Source organism: Phaseolus vulgaris, chromosome 6 (assembly GCF_000499845.2).
Source record: "Phaseolus vulgaris cultivar G19833 chromosome 6, P. vulgaris v2.0, whole genome shotgun sequence".
NCBI classification, from domain to species: Eukaryota; Viridiplantae; Streptophyta; class Magnoliopsida; order Fabales; family Fabaceae; genus Phaseolus; species Phaseolus vulgaris.
In genome coordinates this window covers 319,947-334,631 of record NC_023754.2, presented here as the reverse complement: position 1 = coordinate 334,631, position 14,685 = coordinate 319,947, and the positions used below count along the sequence as shown (strand labels likewise).

At 30.8% G+C, this 14,685-nt stretch overlaps 1 protein-coding gene across 1 annotated transcript; it reads left to right on the top strand.

Annotated features, from left to right (window-relative positions):
- The first annotated feature begins 11,266 nt into the window (after window positions 1–11,266).
- LOC137830907 (zinc transporter 8-like) lies at window positions 11,267–12,921 on the top strand. Its single transcript, XM_068638308.1, has 3 exons — window positions 11,267–11,932; window positions 12,059–12,208; window positions 12,346–12,921. Exons 1-3 carry the CDS (start codon window positions 11,324–11,326, stop codon window positions 12,649–12,651), a joined length of 1,065 nt encoding a protein of 354 aa, XP_068494409.1. The 5' UTR covers window positions 11,267–11,323; the 3' UTR covers window positions 12,652–12,921.
- Window positions 12,922–14,685: the final 1,764 nt, after the last annotated feature.

Genomic DNA, 14,685 nt, shown 5'->3' with positions numbered 1-14,685 from the left:
GTAGCTCAGGTGTTGAGTGAACCAGTATAAACATTTTGTGTGAATCTCTCTATCCTTACACTCTTTAAATTGCTTGAAATCTGTTTTGATAAAACTGCTGATAAAAACAACCGGTTATTTCGTAAAAGCAACAGGTTGATTTTCTGCATCAAGCTTTAAAAAGTTTTATATTCGGCTTGATAGTTTTTCCATTGATTAATTCTTCATAGCCTTTCACTCTACCTTCAAGACTTGCGAAAATATTTCAAAAAAAATTCACCCCCCTCCCCTCTTGTTTAACTCTATAATTCTAACATTCCTAACACTCAAATTTGTTAAGTATTGTTGATTAGGTCAGAACCCTAAAAATACTTTTCTATCAGATTTAAGATTCTCAAACATGTCACAACTATTTAGAAGCAAAACAACAATACCAATAATCAATCAAGAACATAATATTATATCATATTTAAATATCATCTCAATACATAAGAGTTCGAACAGATTACTCCAAATCTCAAAGGGTAGAATTAACCACACATACTTCTAGCACCTTCCATTCTCCCAATTGGTTACAAATCACTCAATGGTGTTTTCCTTTCAATCTGGCACACTAGGGTTGTGCCTCTAGCCCCCTATTTAACCTAATTTTCTAGGGTTAAGTGGCTTCATGTGTCGCGCTGATGGGCTAAATGATAAAACATAAAATAGGTCCAATTTTCTTGACGCATTCTCGCTCAAGTGAGAATATCTCGCTCAAGCGAGAAAGGTGTCGATTTTCGAAAACGCCCTTGGAGCATTCTCGCTCAAGCGAGAATGAACTCACTTGAGTGAGAATTCATGCTATTGAGTTGGACTTTTTTGTTTTTTTTTGTGTGCCTTTCTAACCTTACAACTTTCTCTTTTTAGCTTATATCATTCCTCTTTAGTCAAAATTTCCATTCTTTCCTAAAAACATGAAATTAACACCAAATTTGGGATAAAATGATCTAATTCAAATAAAGATCAATAAAAAATGTAAAAATGTAAAAATTCATAAATTAGGAATTATTTTATATATATTTTAGCAATTAATACTCATAATTGCCTATATTTTAATATGAAATATTACTGAAATTAGGAACTTATCAGCTTGGCACAAGCCTAAATTACTAAGCATACCCTATTGAAATTACTAAGCACACCCTACTCGAATTACTAAGCACACCATTCTCAAATTACTAAGCACACCCTAGTCTAGCTTATTCTTTTATTTGCATCCCCAAAGTGAGCCCGATTTATTTACATAACTTCTCTTGTGGAAAGACAAGAAGGAAGAACTTTTGATATTCTGGTTTATATCTGGTTCTTCTTCTGTTGATGCTCTCTCAAGGTTTGGTGGGGCCTGACTTTGTATACTGAGATGACTGACCTTTTTGTGAAGTGCTTGATGTGTCCTTACTCATCTGCTGGTTGATGTGGTTTGTATCATTAACAAAGCCAAAATATTTAGATTTCATCACACTAAATATTGATAAGTCTGCTTTAGTTTCCATTGTGTAACCAATATCATTGGAGCAGGAGTAAAAGCTACAAGTCATCCATGTAGACAATGAAAACATAAAGGAAGAGGTCAATGTTTCCTCATCTTTAAGCTTTTGTAAATGCCCTCGTACCATACCTCTCACTCCATCACCTACTCCAATTAGACCGTCTACCATAGCTAGACAGTTTAGTCAATCCTTCCACCACCATCCCACTTAAACTGAACCATATTTATTGTCATCTGAGCATAATATTAAATGCTTTAACTTCATCATCACCAACCCACAACCACCCTTAAACGATCCTATATAAAAAAAAGACCGTTTATATTATATAAGCTTCTCTTTTCCATGTATTCATCATACACTACCACCCATCCATGGAACCATCTCTATCATCCTTACATTTGCCCCCATGACCCATTTTTATCTCACCTTGTTGTACAAGGGTTCATAATAGCATATGTTCTCCATGTTTCATTGTCTACACCAAGGTTTTGAATGCCTTGGCTAGATTTTCCAATAAACATCTTCCTTTTACCCCCCCACTATAGGAAGGTCCTTAGTTTATGCTGTAGAGGGGATGACTGATCATATGAAAATCTTCATTTCCCTCAAGCTTGACAAGGGAGTTTTTCTTTTCTTACATTTATCATGCATGTTTATTTGATTGTTTTTACATAGAGGACAATGTGTGATTTAAGTGTGAGGGAGGATAATTATAGTTTAGGATTTATCTTTTGTTTCATTTTTTTGTCTCTTTTTTTTTTGTTTGATTTGGTTGCATATTTGATTTAGTTTAGTCCTGTGTGAGAATTGAAGGAGGATAATTTTTAGATAACCGGTGAAGAATTCATTGATGAAAAAACTTGGGAGTCGCTTGCTTTTCATTCATCTTACAACGTCTATTATATTTTCTTGCTAAACAAACACAAACACCCCTTTACTTTATTATTATTAATTTTTATTGCTTGTAAATAAGTTTTGAATTTTGTTCACTAAACTCGTTATTGAATTTGTTGAAAGATGACTTGGGTTCATCTAACCTTATTTATATTATCATTTCTCTAACATTGACCGTTTATGTTGGAATCTTTTAGTTTTGATCGTACATCAACAATATTCAATATGTTTTAAACATAATTTATAATATTGTTTTTTTTTAGTTTACCGTATTTTAAAGTTTATATTGGTTTTTTTTTAGTTTACCGTATTTTAAAGTTTATATTGATCATACCATTATTATTAATAATACTAATACAAATACTTATTTTATATTGTATTTATTGTATTTTATTTTATTATTATTTTTTCGTGAACGAGTATAAAGTAGTTAACAAATAAATTAATTAATGTTAAGATAGTTTTAAAACTATCTATATATGGAAGGTTGTGGAGTAATTGTTCCACTTGGATCTTACTTTTATTTTTGTTAACTATTTTTATATTTATAATTTATGACAAATTATATTATTATTAAATAAGTTCTCTTAAAGTTAAGCCTCTCATTATATTTTGTATATTTTATTCCTAACTTTTCAGGAAAATTATGTCTCAAATGATTTCTTGTACACGTTGGGATTTTTTTTCAATTAAATGATTAATAATATTACAATAAAATATTAAAACTAAAATATGTATAAATAAAAAAAATACTTCCTTTAGATCTTAAAATGTCTAAATTCATCCCTGTTAAAATAAAAAAACTTATATGAAGTTTGGTGTTTATGTTGGTTGTCACATGAGATGTGTATAAGAAAGGAAGAGAATAAAAAGGATATAAAGAATTCGGTGATCAGAGTGTTATGAAAAGGTATCATGAGTATGATTTCTACTACTTGTCACGGAGACTTTTAAAAAAAAATCAACTTTTTACAAGTTAAAAATAAAAATAGAATAAATGATATAACACAATATTTATAAAGTAATTTATATAATTTAATTTTAATTTATGAAATTTTCCCCGTAGAAGTCTTCAAAAAGGAGTTAATCTAAAATTTCTAATGTAAAATATGTGATGAGTATTGGACTCCAATGTCACTTAATAGCCAACTCCAACATGCAACAAATTCAAAATTATTTATTATAATTTTTAAAAGTATTATAATTTTTTAAATACTTAATATTATAAAATAATTCAAAATAGCTATTTTTTTAACACATTACAACTTTATTCTTTATATTTTAAAAATATTCTATAATTTTTCATTCTAGAGATGAGTAATAAAAGTTTTAAGAGATAAAAATAAAAAAAAAGTGAATTTTTATATAAGTTAAAATTAATTTATACATAAATTAAAAAATGGAAAACTTCTAAAATTAGTTTATGACAAACTTGATTTAACTTATAATTTTTTAAATGTTATTGAGAATTTTACAAAAATAATTAGTGTTCTTAGCTATGAAAATTAAGTGGGTACTTAGATTGGTCTCAACTTTCTTTATTAAAAGATTTTGAATTTTTTGTTCTAATTCTTTTTAGTTTGAGGTCTGATTAAGCATTCGGTTGTCCCCTTCCAATTGTGGATAATGACCATGCACATTGCTATTATGATCTTAATAAGTCTAGATAGTTGATCGATCCCACCGCCTTCGAGATTTCAACATCTGATAACTATTTTACGGTAAGTATATTGCGTTAGAAGTAATAATTTATCTCTAAGGACGGATATCGAATCCACAAGGAATAATTGAATTATCAAGTATAAGATTTACTAAATAGAAAAAAAAGTAATGAAGTTTGTTATGTGTGATTGCAAGAATTATAAAGAAAGCAAGTTAAAGAGTTTGTTGGTTCAATTGGGAAAAATGGGATTGAAGTTCATCCTTCTTACTCTTTTGTATTTTGAAAAGCATAATAATAATTTATTCTTTGATTGATGTTGATGCCTATATAAAATTCATTTATATTGATTCACCACATGAAATTATTAACAGAGTTACCTATATATCGATTTCTCGTATATTTATAAAAATTATTTATCATTATGATTAGATGTTGATAACAATTGACATTTAAATTTATTCCTAGCATTCAAATATGTTAAACATTGTCATTTGGGTAAAAAACTTAGAGATACTTTTCAGTCAAATCTAAGGATCTAAATCATGATAAAAAAACATTACAAATAAAATGACAATACCAATCATCAATTAAGAACAAAATATATTTAAATACCACTTCAATACATAAGAGTTTGAACATATTACTCCTAATCCCAAAGGGTAGAATCAACCACTCATGTTGGCCATTACAAGCATGGAAAGTAAGAAAAGAAGATCCAAGATATTTCTCCTTGATGACTATCTCCTCTAGCGTTTTTTATCACCTTCTATTCTCCCAATTGATGTCTAGGGTTATGCCTCACGCCTCATATTTAACATAGTTGGGCTTGGACTAAGTGACTTCTCGTCTGGGCGTGATTGGACTTGCCTAGGCGAGTTGGATGAAAATAGGTCTGTTCCCGCCGGTTGACCGGGATCGTCTTTGCGCGTGGCCTGTCCTCGCGAGCTAGGGCACCTTCGTTCTGCTCCGTCTGTGAGTACCTGAAAAGAAGTGGACAAAGGGGCGCCCTTGCGGCCGTTTGCACTCCGACGATCAAGTCAGCTAGCGAGAAACATCAAAGGTGACACACCTCCATATCGGAGCACCGTGACTGGATGCTCTGAAGGTGGTCGAAAATACTGAGTAACTAATACTGTGTTGCCCTAATTGTCTGTGCGTACAATGGGTGCGCAACGAAACAACTAGGGTTTTTGGCTCTGTGTAAACTGTGAGAATTAGGTTAAAAAAACTCTCTTTCTCAAACGTCCCCAACCCCTTTTTATACACCTCCCGCATTTAAAGCGCGTTAAAGCGCATTGAAAGTGTATAAAAATGTGTCTTGAAACATTTGATACGTAAACTAAATTGACGCGTACCTTAGCGAACTTTCAGGAAAATATTGATATTCCAGTGCTTATTGCCACGCGTTCTTCTGACTTGATCGTTATTCTACGCAGAGAGCCTCACAACGTCGTAACCCAACTTAGGGTTATTCCATTGTGCGAGTCCTCTTTCCTCGAAGTGCATCTAGCGCGTGGGGTGACTTTCTGGGTGCCAACTCATGCGCCCCAGCCTCTAGTCAGTCCCCCTAGGAGCGCACCTACTTTACTCTCGCACCACGCCCCTGGTTCACCCTTGGGTTTGGCCCTCTCCTGGGCCTTATCTACCCAAGGGGTCTCCCTGAGGTGGCGTGGTATTTCACGAGTCAGGATACTCCCTACTGATACTAGAACTATGGCTTTGGAGCCACCTTTCTCTTCTCTTTGTTACTGTTCTGGGCTACATCTTAACCTGGCGATGCTCCAACCTGGCGACACCCTCTCCTGGCGACGCCTTACTTTGGCGACGTTCCATCTCTTGGCGACGCCTCATCCTGGCGACGCCTCCTCTTGGCGACGCCTCAAGCGGTCAGTCTGTTGACTTCCTTCCTCGGACTTCTCGAGTGATCCCACTATATGTTGACTTTGACTTAATCGTTGACTTTGACTTTGGTCAACGCCCGGGGACGGGACGGTACAAGGTCCAACGTCTCTAAAGTATCCTGCCTAGGTGTGACTGAGGCAATATCCTTTGGAGGCTTCTAGCTTAGGTGAGTTTGGGCGAGTATTTAGAGCGTTCTACTTTTCCCTTTTTATCTTGTATATTCTTTTTTTGCCCTTTCATCTCCATTTTTCCTAGAATCCTGAAATTAACACAAATTTGAGAATAAATCGTTCTTATTCATATTATAATCACAAAATATGTAAAAAGGTTTAAATTCATAAATCATGGGTTATATTATATTTATTTTATCAATTAATGTCCATAAGTGCTTGTATTTTAATATGAAATATTACTAAAATATGACACTTATCACCTCCCCCAACTTAGAATCTTGTTTGACCTCAAATAACGTAAATGAATATAACTAAATCATATTTAAATATAAATATCAAAACAACTTTATTCACTAAACAACAGATTAAATTAGAAACGTACGTTGCTTCCAAATTCAAATATAACAAAATTTAGATATAGTCAACTTCCAGGATCAAACTAAAACAATAAAATAACAATTCATCAAAGAATTTCTTCTCATATGCTCACAATTAAATGTTTCTCTATTTTTGTTGAATCATAACAAATCACATTTGTTTTTCATTTCATCTTCATATCGCAAACATATTAAAAGCATGAATCTTAAGGTCTTTTACAAAGTTATAATGAGGCTGGGCTTCCAAAAATTATTGTTTTTTCAGATAACAAAATGCACATTTTAAAGAAGAAGAACATACCTACAATCCAATTATAATACATATGTCTTATCTAATCACCACTTTCTTTGACTTCACGTTTTTCTTCATTTTCTTTTTACTTATTCATAATTTTATGAATTTTTCTTTTTTTTTTCTTTTTTTTTTGTTCTCAATAGGAATAAATTATTCCTATTTCCAACAACTAACTTATTTGAATTATAAACAACTAAAACCAACCATTTTTTTTTCTGTATATATTGCATCTGTGTTCTCATTCCTTAAACATGTCAATGTGTAGGAAGATATATGATTCAAGGTTTAGGGTGCAATAATAACACAAATTCTTGGCTCAAAAGGGAGATATATAAAAAAAATGAATTCTATTTACATAAAGGTTGACTATTTGGCCATGGTTTCCTAATTAACACAATTGCCTCAATCTTCTTCATGCTCTTTTATGATGTAACAAAAAAAAAATTAAGCAACCATAATTTTCAATTCATCAGTAAAACTCTTTGAGATTCACACACTCACTTGGTTTAATCGGTATAATTCCTTATTGTTTTGTCATTTTCTAATCATCCATCCTGTTAAGTTTTCATGTATCACAATTTCGACTACATTTGAATAGGAATTCAATCATATTCTCTTTTCCAACCCCTATCTAATTCATTTCACTGTTTAATATTTATAAATAAAGTATTTTTTTTCCACAATTGAAATTTAATATTGCAGTTCTTATTTATTTAAGAAAAATAAAACTAGAATACCACTCAATAATTAAATTAAAACTAAAATTGATTCAAGAAAATAATTCAAGCATAACAATACAAGCCATAAAAATAACAAAATAAGATATAAGCAAAAAAAATAAAATTATTCAAGAAATGAAATCATATTTACCAAAACACGTTTAAAAATGTCATATGCTCTGTTTTACAAACGCTCTAACAACGTGTTTCAAAAACCTTCTATATTGAGATAAGTTTGATTGTTTAAGCTTATTGATACATTAAATGATTTATCTTGTATTTAGAAAATATATTTCTTAAAGATAGAATTGAGTTTTTCTGATTTCAAAATACTATGTTCTTTATTTCGAAGACGAAAACTTTTGTATATTAGATTAAACAACACATTTTGATTAAAACCATGATTTGCATGAATTAATAATATCAAAATGAGTTTTGAAAACATTTAAATTTCATTGGAAATTAATTCCATATCAAGAATATAGGGTTTAGAGACTCCTTGACGCGATAGCCCGTCTGTCGCGAAAATGAACACAAGAATGTCTAATGCTAAGATGAATACTATATCGTTTGATATGTTCAAGGTGACAATTTATTTTGAAACATCTTGTCCTTTAGAATCGTCTGTCATGTTGAGTACTGAAAACCTCTAGCAAGATCATCTAGAGTGACCATGTGTTATAGGACTAGCTGATGAGATCATCTAGTGTGACCTTCCACTATTGAAATGTCTAACATGTTTAAATTAGTGAGTCAGTCTATCAAATTTGATATTGAACATCGTTTAGCATGTTGATTCTTCAAAAAAGTCTTGATAGACCATCTAGTGTGTTTATGTGCCATGGGATCGTCTGACACTTTCAACATTTCTTGATCATCTAATAGGTTTAATCAATCTAGAACAACTAATAAGTCATTATTTGGATATGCACACTTGATATCTTTGTTAGAAGTCTTAACATACCTTATAATGTTTATTATCATCAAAACTTATATATTCTCATATCATGAGACCGTCTAATGGGTATTAGATCATCTAGCTGGTTATAGACCGTCTAGCGACTTAACATATTTATGCATGAATAAATGCTATGATAACACAAATTTATCGACAAATTCATATCCATGGTAAAAGGTATGTACATAATTTCTTGTAGTGGCTAATGTCATTAAATCAAATACCATGAGACATCTAGTTATACTTTTATACAAGAACCTTTTTAGTTGTTCTAGATTTTGTATGAAGAGAACCCGTTTCTTAGTCATTATCCTTTTTGGCCTTTATATTTATAATCCACACTCATTCTTTTACTCATAACCTACATTGCATTAAATTTATGAGTATATTATGTTTATATGGAGATTAATATGATATTAATTTTATTTTTATAGGGCTTGTCGAGATCAATTGAATTCATTTATAAGTTGTCTATAAACCTACTTTACTTGTTAAGAAAATGATAGATCAATTTAAAAGAGTGTATTTTAAATGTATCAGTGTTTGATAGAACAAAGTTCAATAATTCTTTTAGTTTTGATTGAATGTTTCACAACAAAGTGTAAAAATATGAAGATGCTTATGTGTTTAAAAAACAAGAAAATAAAGAAAGATGCAAGTGCTTCATCTAACAAACTTCATTAGAAAATAAGCTCATATAGTTTAAGCTTACCTTGCATCTAACAAAGATATTCTTGAAACTTATTTTTGGATTGTCAGGAATGTTTTCATCTTTTGTCTACCCATATGACCCGCACAAGCACACATCTACATCAAGAACTCTTGGGATACAATGTTTCAATAACCATCCTGACATAAGCTTATATCAACTTTGGTCTAGCTATTTTCAACATACGATCTTTGATTTTACTTTGTTTTGAGTAAAAAGCTATCTGACCTAAGGTTGATAAGCATTGCTAGAAATTGGGATGTTGCCTAAAGAGGAGATCAACATTCAATGATGCATGGAGCACGTTTAATGCATCTACGTCCATACTTGTTAGACATTAAAAGATGTTAAGGTAAACTGGAAGAAAGTCCATATCTTTGTATACATCTTAAGAAGTAAATTCTCTATAGTGAACGAACCCTATGATATTTTTTATCACATATTTATACAAATCTTGCTTATTTATCTGAGTGGTTGCATTATAAACAATACCCATTATTTTAGTCGGGAGTGATTGTTGCCAAATAATACTCTTATCTTAACAAGGAGTGGTTGCATTCCAAACAATACTCAATGAGTTAGATAAGAGTGGCTAAATATAGTATCATTTGACTTGATATTTTAAACTTTTCCTTAGTTATCTTGTTGAGGTATTTTAGTGATTGACTTTTATCATATAAATTTTATTTTTTGAATGGTGTTTTTTTAAACAGGTAATTACTATTTAGTAATATACTTTTGCAAATTTATATATTTTAGTAATATGTATTTTTTATTTAGTATATATATATAAGTAATTTAATCTTTCATTGTGCTTTTGGAATTGTAGGGATATAACAAGATCAACATACCTTTGGACCAATAGGGATACAAGAAGATTAACATTATGAATCATAATGATAATAAAATTTGATGACTTGATTAGAATTTATCAACAAATTTGTATTGATAATTGAGATGAACCTACATCCATCGATAATTATATGAGATATCCAATGATAATTACCGTTAGAAAGTATATAATTTGTTGATAGTTTTTACCAATAGCAAAAATTACTGATGGATTTAGTATAGTTAAAAATTCATAAAAAAAAGTATAATACAAATATAATTTGGCATTTATCAATAGATTTTTTAGTCAAAATTTTGTATTTTTCTTATAAATTTATTTGGAAAGGAATGTTGGGTCTTCGTAGCAGTATTCTCATAAGTGAAGTTTTCATCTTTTGATAATAAAATTATATTCTTTATAATTGTGTTGCATTTAGGTATATTTGAAGATAACAAATATTGTATACATCCTGAAAATATAATTTGTTCTAATTAAGTGGTATTACACAGTTCAAAAAAATCTTAGAAACATATAAAATCAATTATGTATAAAGTATCTATATCAATTCTTCTCATGATTAATCTATGTTAGATAATATATATCCCATTAATATTCGTTAGAAAATCAGTATAGATAACTTTTTGGTATATAAAATCAACTATTTAAATTTAACGAAAGAAATTCAATTTGCAATAATTTACTTATGATGATAAAAATATATGACCAACATATAAAAGATTTAAAAGATCGGAGTCAAATAATAAAAAATAAAATGAGATTAAGAATTTCTTTATTATATTAGTTATGCATTACAGTATAGAAGATAAAATGAGATTGGACTTCATATTTTTCTACTTGCATATTTAATATATGATTTTGATGGTTACATTTCCTCTTATGTAGGTCATACGTTTCGGAGATTTCAGAATGAAACACAGATCGTTAATTTGACTTTACTTTTTTTTATTCTTCTCTTTCACACCTTTCAATAGTTTCCTCATGATGGACACACTTCTCTTCTTCTCTCACTAACTCTTCACATTTAAAATCCTCAAACCTGTTTTTCATTGGTTGTTACATACTCATGTCGACATTTTCATGACATGCTTTTTATAGCATTTCCTTTTCCTTTTTCTTTCTTTATCTGTATATTATACAAATTATAATCAATTATTTATTATATCAGGCTACTGCTTTAAACTTACAGAGTTTCCTATTTATATCATTCTCCATCACTTTTTCTCTTCACTGTACTTTTCTTTTCCTTATTTCTATCCGGACTTATCTACCATGGGTAGATTCAGAAATCAATTCTTGTTTTCTTCCTTTATTTTAATCATTCTGATTGTACTTCCGACATTAGTTAGAGCAGAATGCACGTGTGATGCAGAAGATGAAAATCGTGACAGAGAAAAAGCTATGAGGTACAAAATAGCAGCTCTGGTATCTATTCTAATTGCTAGTGCAATTGGGGTGTGTATTCCTCTTCTGGGCAAAGTGATACCTGCTTTGAGTCCAGAGAAGGATATTTTCTTTATCATAAAAGCTTTTGCTGCGGGTGTAATTCTGGCTACGGGTTTCATCCATGTGCTACCAGATGCTTTTGAGAATCTGACCTCACCTTGTTTGAAGGAGCATCCATGGGGAGATTTTCCTTTCACTGGGTTTGTGGCAATGTGCACTGCCATGGGGACTCTCATGGTGGATACTTATGCCACTGCTTATTTTCAGAAACACCATTCCCAAGAAATACAGAGTGAGAATAGGGATGTGGAGAAAGAGGCAGGGCACGAAGGGGACGTGCATCTTCACACGCATGCAACGCATGGCCATGCTCCTGGCCCTGTTCAGTCCGATGATCACTCCTCCCAGCTTCTTCGCCATCGAGTCATATCACAGGTATTCATCACTTCTTCGTTTTGTCAATTGATAGAGACCTAATTTGAAAGGTTTTGAATTGTTTAATGGGGTTTCTTAAATATGGTTGATAATGGTTTGGGATTGAGGGTTTTGATATTGTTGCAGGTGTTGGAGTTGGGAATTGTTGTTCACTCTGTTATCATTGGAATTTCCCTGGGAGCTTCTGAGAGTCCGAACACAATAAGACCATTGGTAGCTGCCTTGACTTTTCATCAATTCTTTGAAGGCATGGGACTTGGAAGCTGTATATCTCAGGTATTCTATCCATTCATGAACTTTCTTGATTGACTTAAAGATGTGAGTGGGACTTGTTGGGTTGGTATGGAACAAATAAATATGATTAAGATGATTGGTACTAATTAATCAATGACGTTTGAAATGTACTGTTGCAGGCAAATTTCAAGAGAGTATCTGTTATAGTGATGGGGTTGTTCTTTGCGTTGACGACTCCAGTGGGGATTGGAATTGGCATAGGAATAACAAATGTTTATGATGAGAATAGTCCAACGGCTCTTATTGTGGAAGGAGTGTTTAATGCAGCTTCGGCTGGGATCTTAATTTACATGTCACTTGTTGATCTTCTTGCCACTGATTTCATGAATCCTAGGATGCAACAGAGTGGCAGACTCCGTTTAGGGGCCAATGTTTCTCTTCTGTTAGGAGCTGGTTTTATGTCTCTCATAGCTAAATGGGCTTAAGAAGATTGTGTTCGTTTTAGTTTAGGTTAGGAGGAATTATAAATTACACTTACAGTTGAGATTCTGTGCTCTTTCTCATAAACCTTTTTTTACCTGGTATATGGTCAAAATGTTTATTTCTGCATACAGATTTAGGAGTATTTTAGGATTCGAATTTTGAAGTAGAACTAGATGTGTTCATGGTTTCAATTAGCATTGCTTATGTGTTGATAAAACATCATATACTGTGAATGCAGCACCCATGAATATAATGCTCACTGTTAATGTTAATCATGTCTTCTGCTTTGGATGAGTCAGTCTGAAACAAGATCTTAGTTATTCTTTATCTCCCTTGAAGTAAAGATTTGTGTTACACATGACCTTTTATAATTATTTTAGTAAGTTTCTCTATAACATTTATAAAAATCATATGTTAATTAGTTTGTTCTAAATTAATATTAAAAGTTTTTGCCATTTTTTTTAATTTATATATAAATTAATTCTAACTTATATAAAAATTAACTTTTTTTTAGTTTTATCTCTTAAAACTTTTATTTCTTCATATTTACTCTTTGAAAGGATTTATATGAATTTTGTAAATAAGTTATGTAAAACTTTAAAGAAATCAGAGGTATATACTTTTATAGTATTTAGAATGAAAATTTATATAATATTTTTAAAATGAAAAAGAAAAAGAAAAAATTTGTAATGGGTAAAAGTTAGCTATTTTGAATTATTTTATAATATTACTTACTATAATACTTTTTATAATTAGTTTAGTAAGCTCCTCTATAACATTTATAAAAATTATAATATAATTAGTTTGTTATAAATTAATTTTAGAAGTTTTTCCATTTTTTAATTTATATATAAATTAATTTTAACTTATATAAACATTAATTTTTCTATTTTATTTTTATCTCTTAAAAAATTTATTTCTTCATATTTACTCTTTGACAGGATTTATATGAATTTTGTAAATAAGTTATGTAAAACTTTAAAGAAATCAGAGGTATATACTTTTATAATATTTAGAATGAAAAATTATAGAATATTTTTAAAATGAAAAAGAAAAAAGTTGTAATGTGTAAGAGTTAAGCTAATTTGAATTATTTTATATATTAGGTATTATAATACTTTTTATAATTATTTTAGTAAGTTTCTCTATAACATTTATAAAAATTATAAGCTAACTAGTTTGTTCTAAATTAATTTTAGAAGTTTTTCCATTTTTTAATTTCTATTTAAATTAATTTTAACTTATATAAAAATTAACTGGTTTTTATTTTTATCTCTTAAAACTTTTATTTCTTCATATTTACTCTTTGAAAGGATTTATATGAATTTTGTAATAAGTGTTGGAAAAACGGGTAATTTTCCCACTAAAACAAAACCCTAACAGAGCTACCCGACAAATAATATTGAATAAATAAAGCGGAATAATACAAGAGATAAAGAGGAAAAAACACACCAGAAAATTGTTAACGGAGTTCGGCCAATTTAGCCTAATCTCCGAGCATAGCAAAAACAACTCACTTTTATTATTATGAGAGAAAATATTACAAATTGGGATATCTAATAGTGAAGGAGGAGCGTTTAATTTATAACCCTCAAACCTCCTTCCCAAACAATGAACCCACCGATGTGGGACTTGGGATTAAGCCAAAATCAACAAATCTCCACCTTGGCTTAATTTCAAGTCCCACCTAAAACAAATCTACTCAAAACATAACATAAACAAATTTGGCAGTGCTTCAAATTTGTGCCTCCGGGCGCCAACTTCAAATGTGCAAGATATTAACCAAGTCTAAACAGTGTTCAAACTTGGTCCTTGTAACCACCTTGGTGAGCATATCTGCAGGATTCTCTGTAGTGTGAATCTTCTGGAGAACAATCTCCTCTTCTTCGAGAATCTCACGCACAAAGTGATAACGAACATCAATGTGCTTCGTCCGTGCATGAAAGACTTGATTCTTTGCTAAATGAATAGCACTCTGACTGTCAGAATATAACTCAAGTTGTTTCTGACCAACTCCCAAGTCTTTAAGCAACCCA

What these genes read in the sequence shown, in the direction of transcription:
- LOC137830907 (XM_068638308.1), top strand. Translation starts at nt 11,324, where the DNA reads ATGGGTAGATTCAGAAATCAATTCTTGTTTTCTTCCTTTATTTTAATC. An exon ending in GCCATCGAGTCATATCACAG is followed by an intron (nt 11,933 to 12,058) that starts GTATTCATCACT and finishes ATATTGTTGCAG; the next exon opens with GTGTTGGAGTTGGGAATTGT. An exon ending in TTGGAAGCTGTATATCTCAG is followed by an intron (nt 12,209 to 12,345) that starts GTATTCTATCCA and finishes GTACTGTTGCAG; the next exon opens with GCAAATTTCAAGAGAGTATC.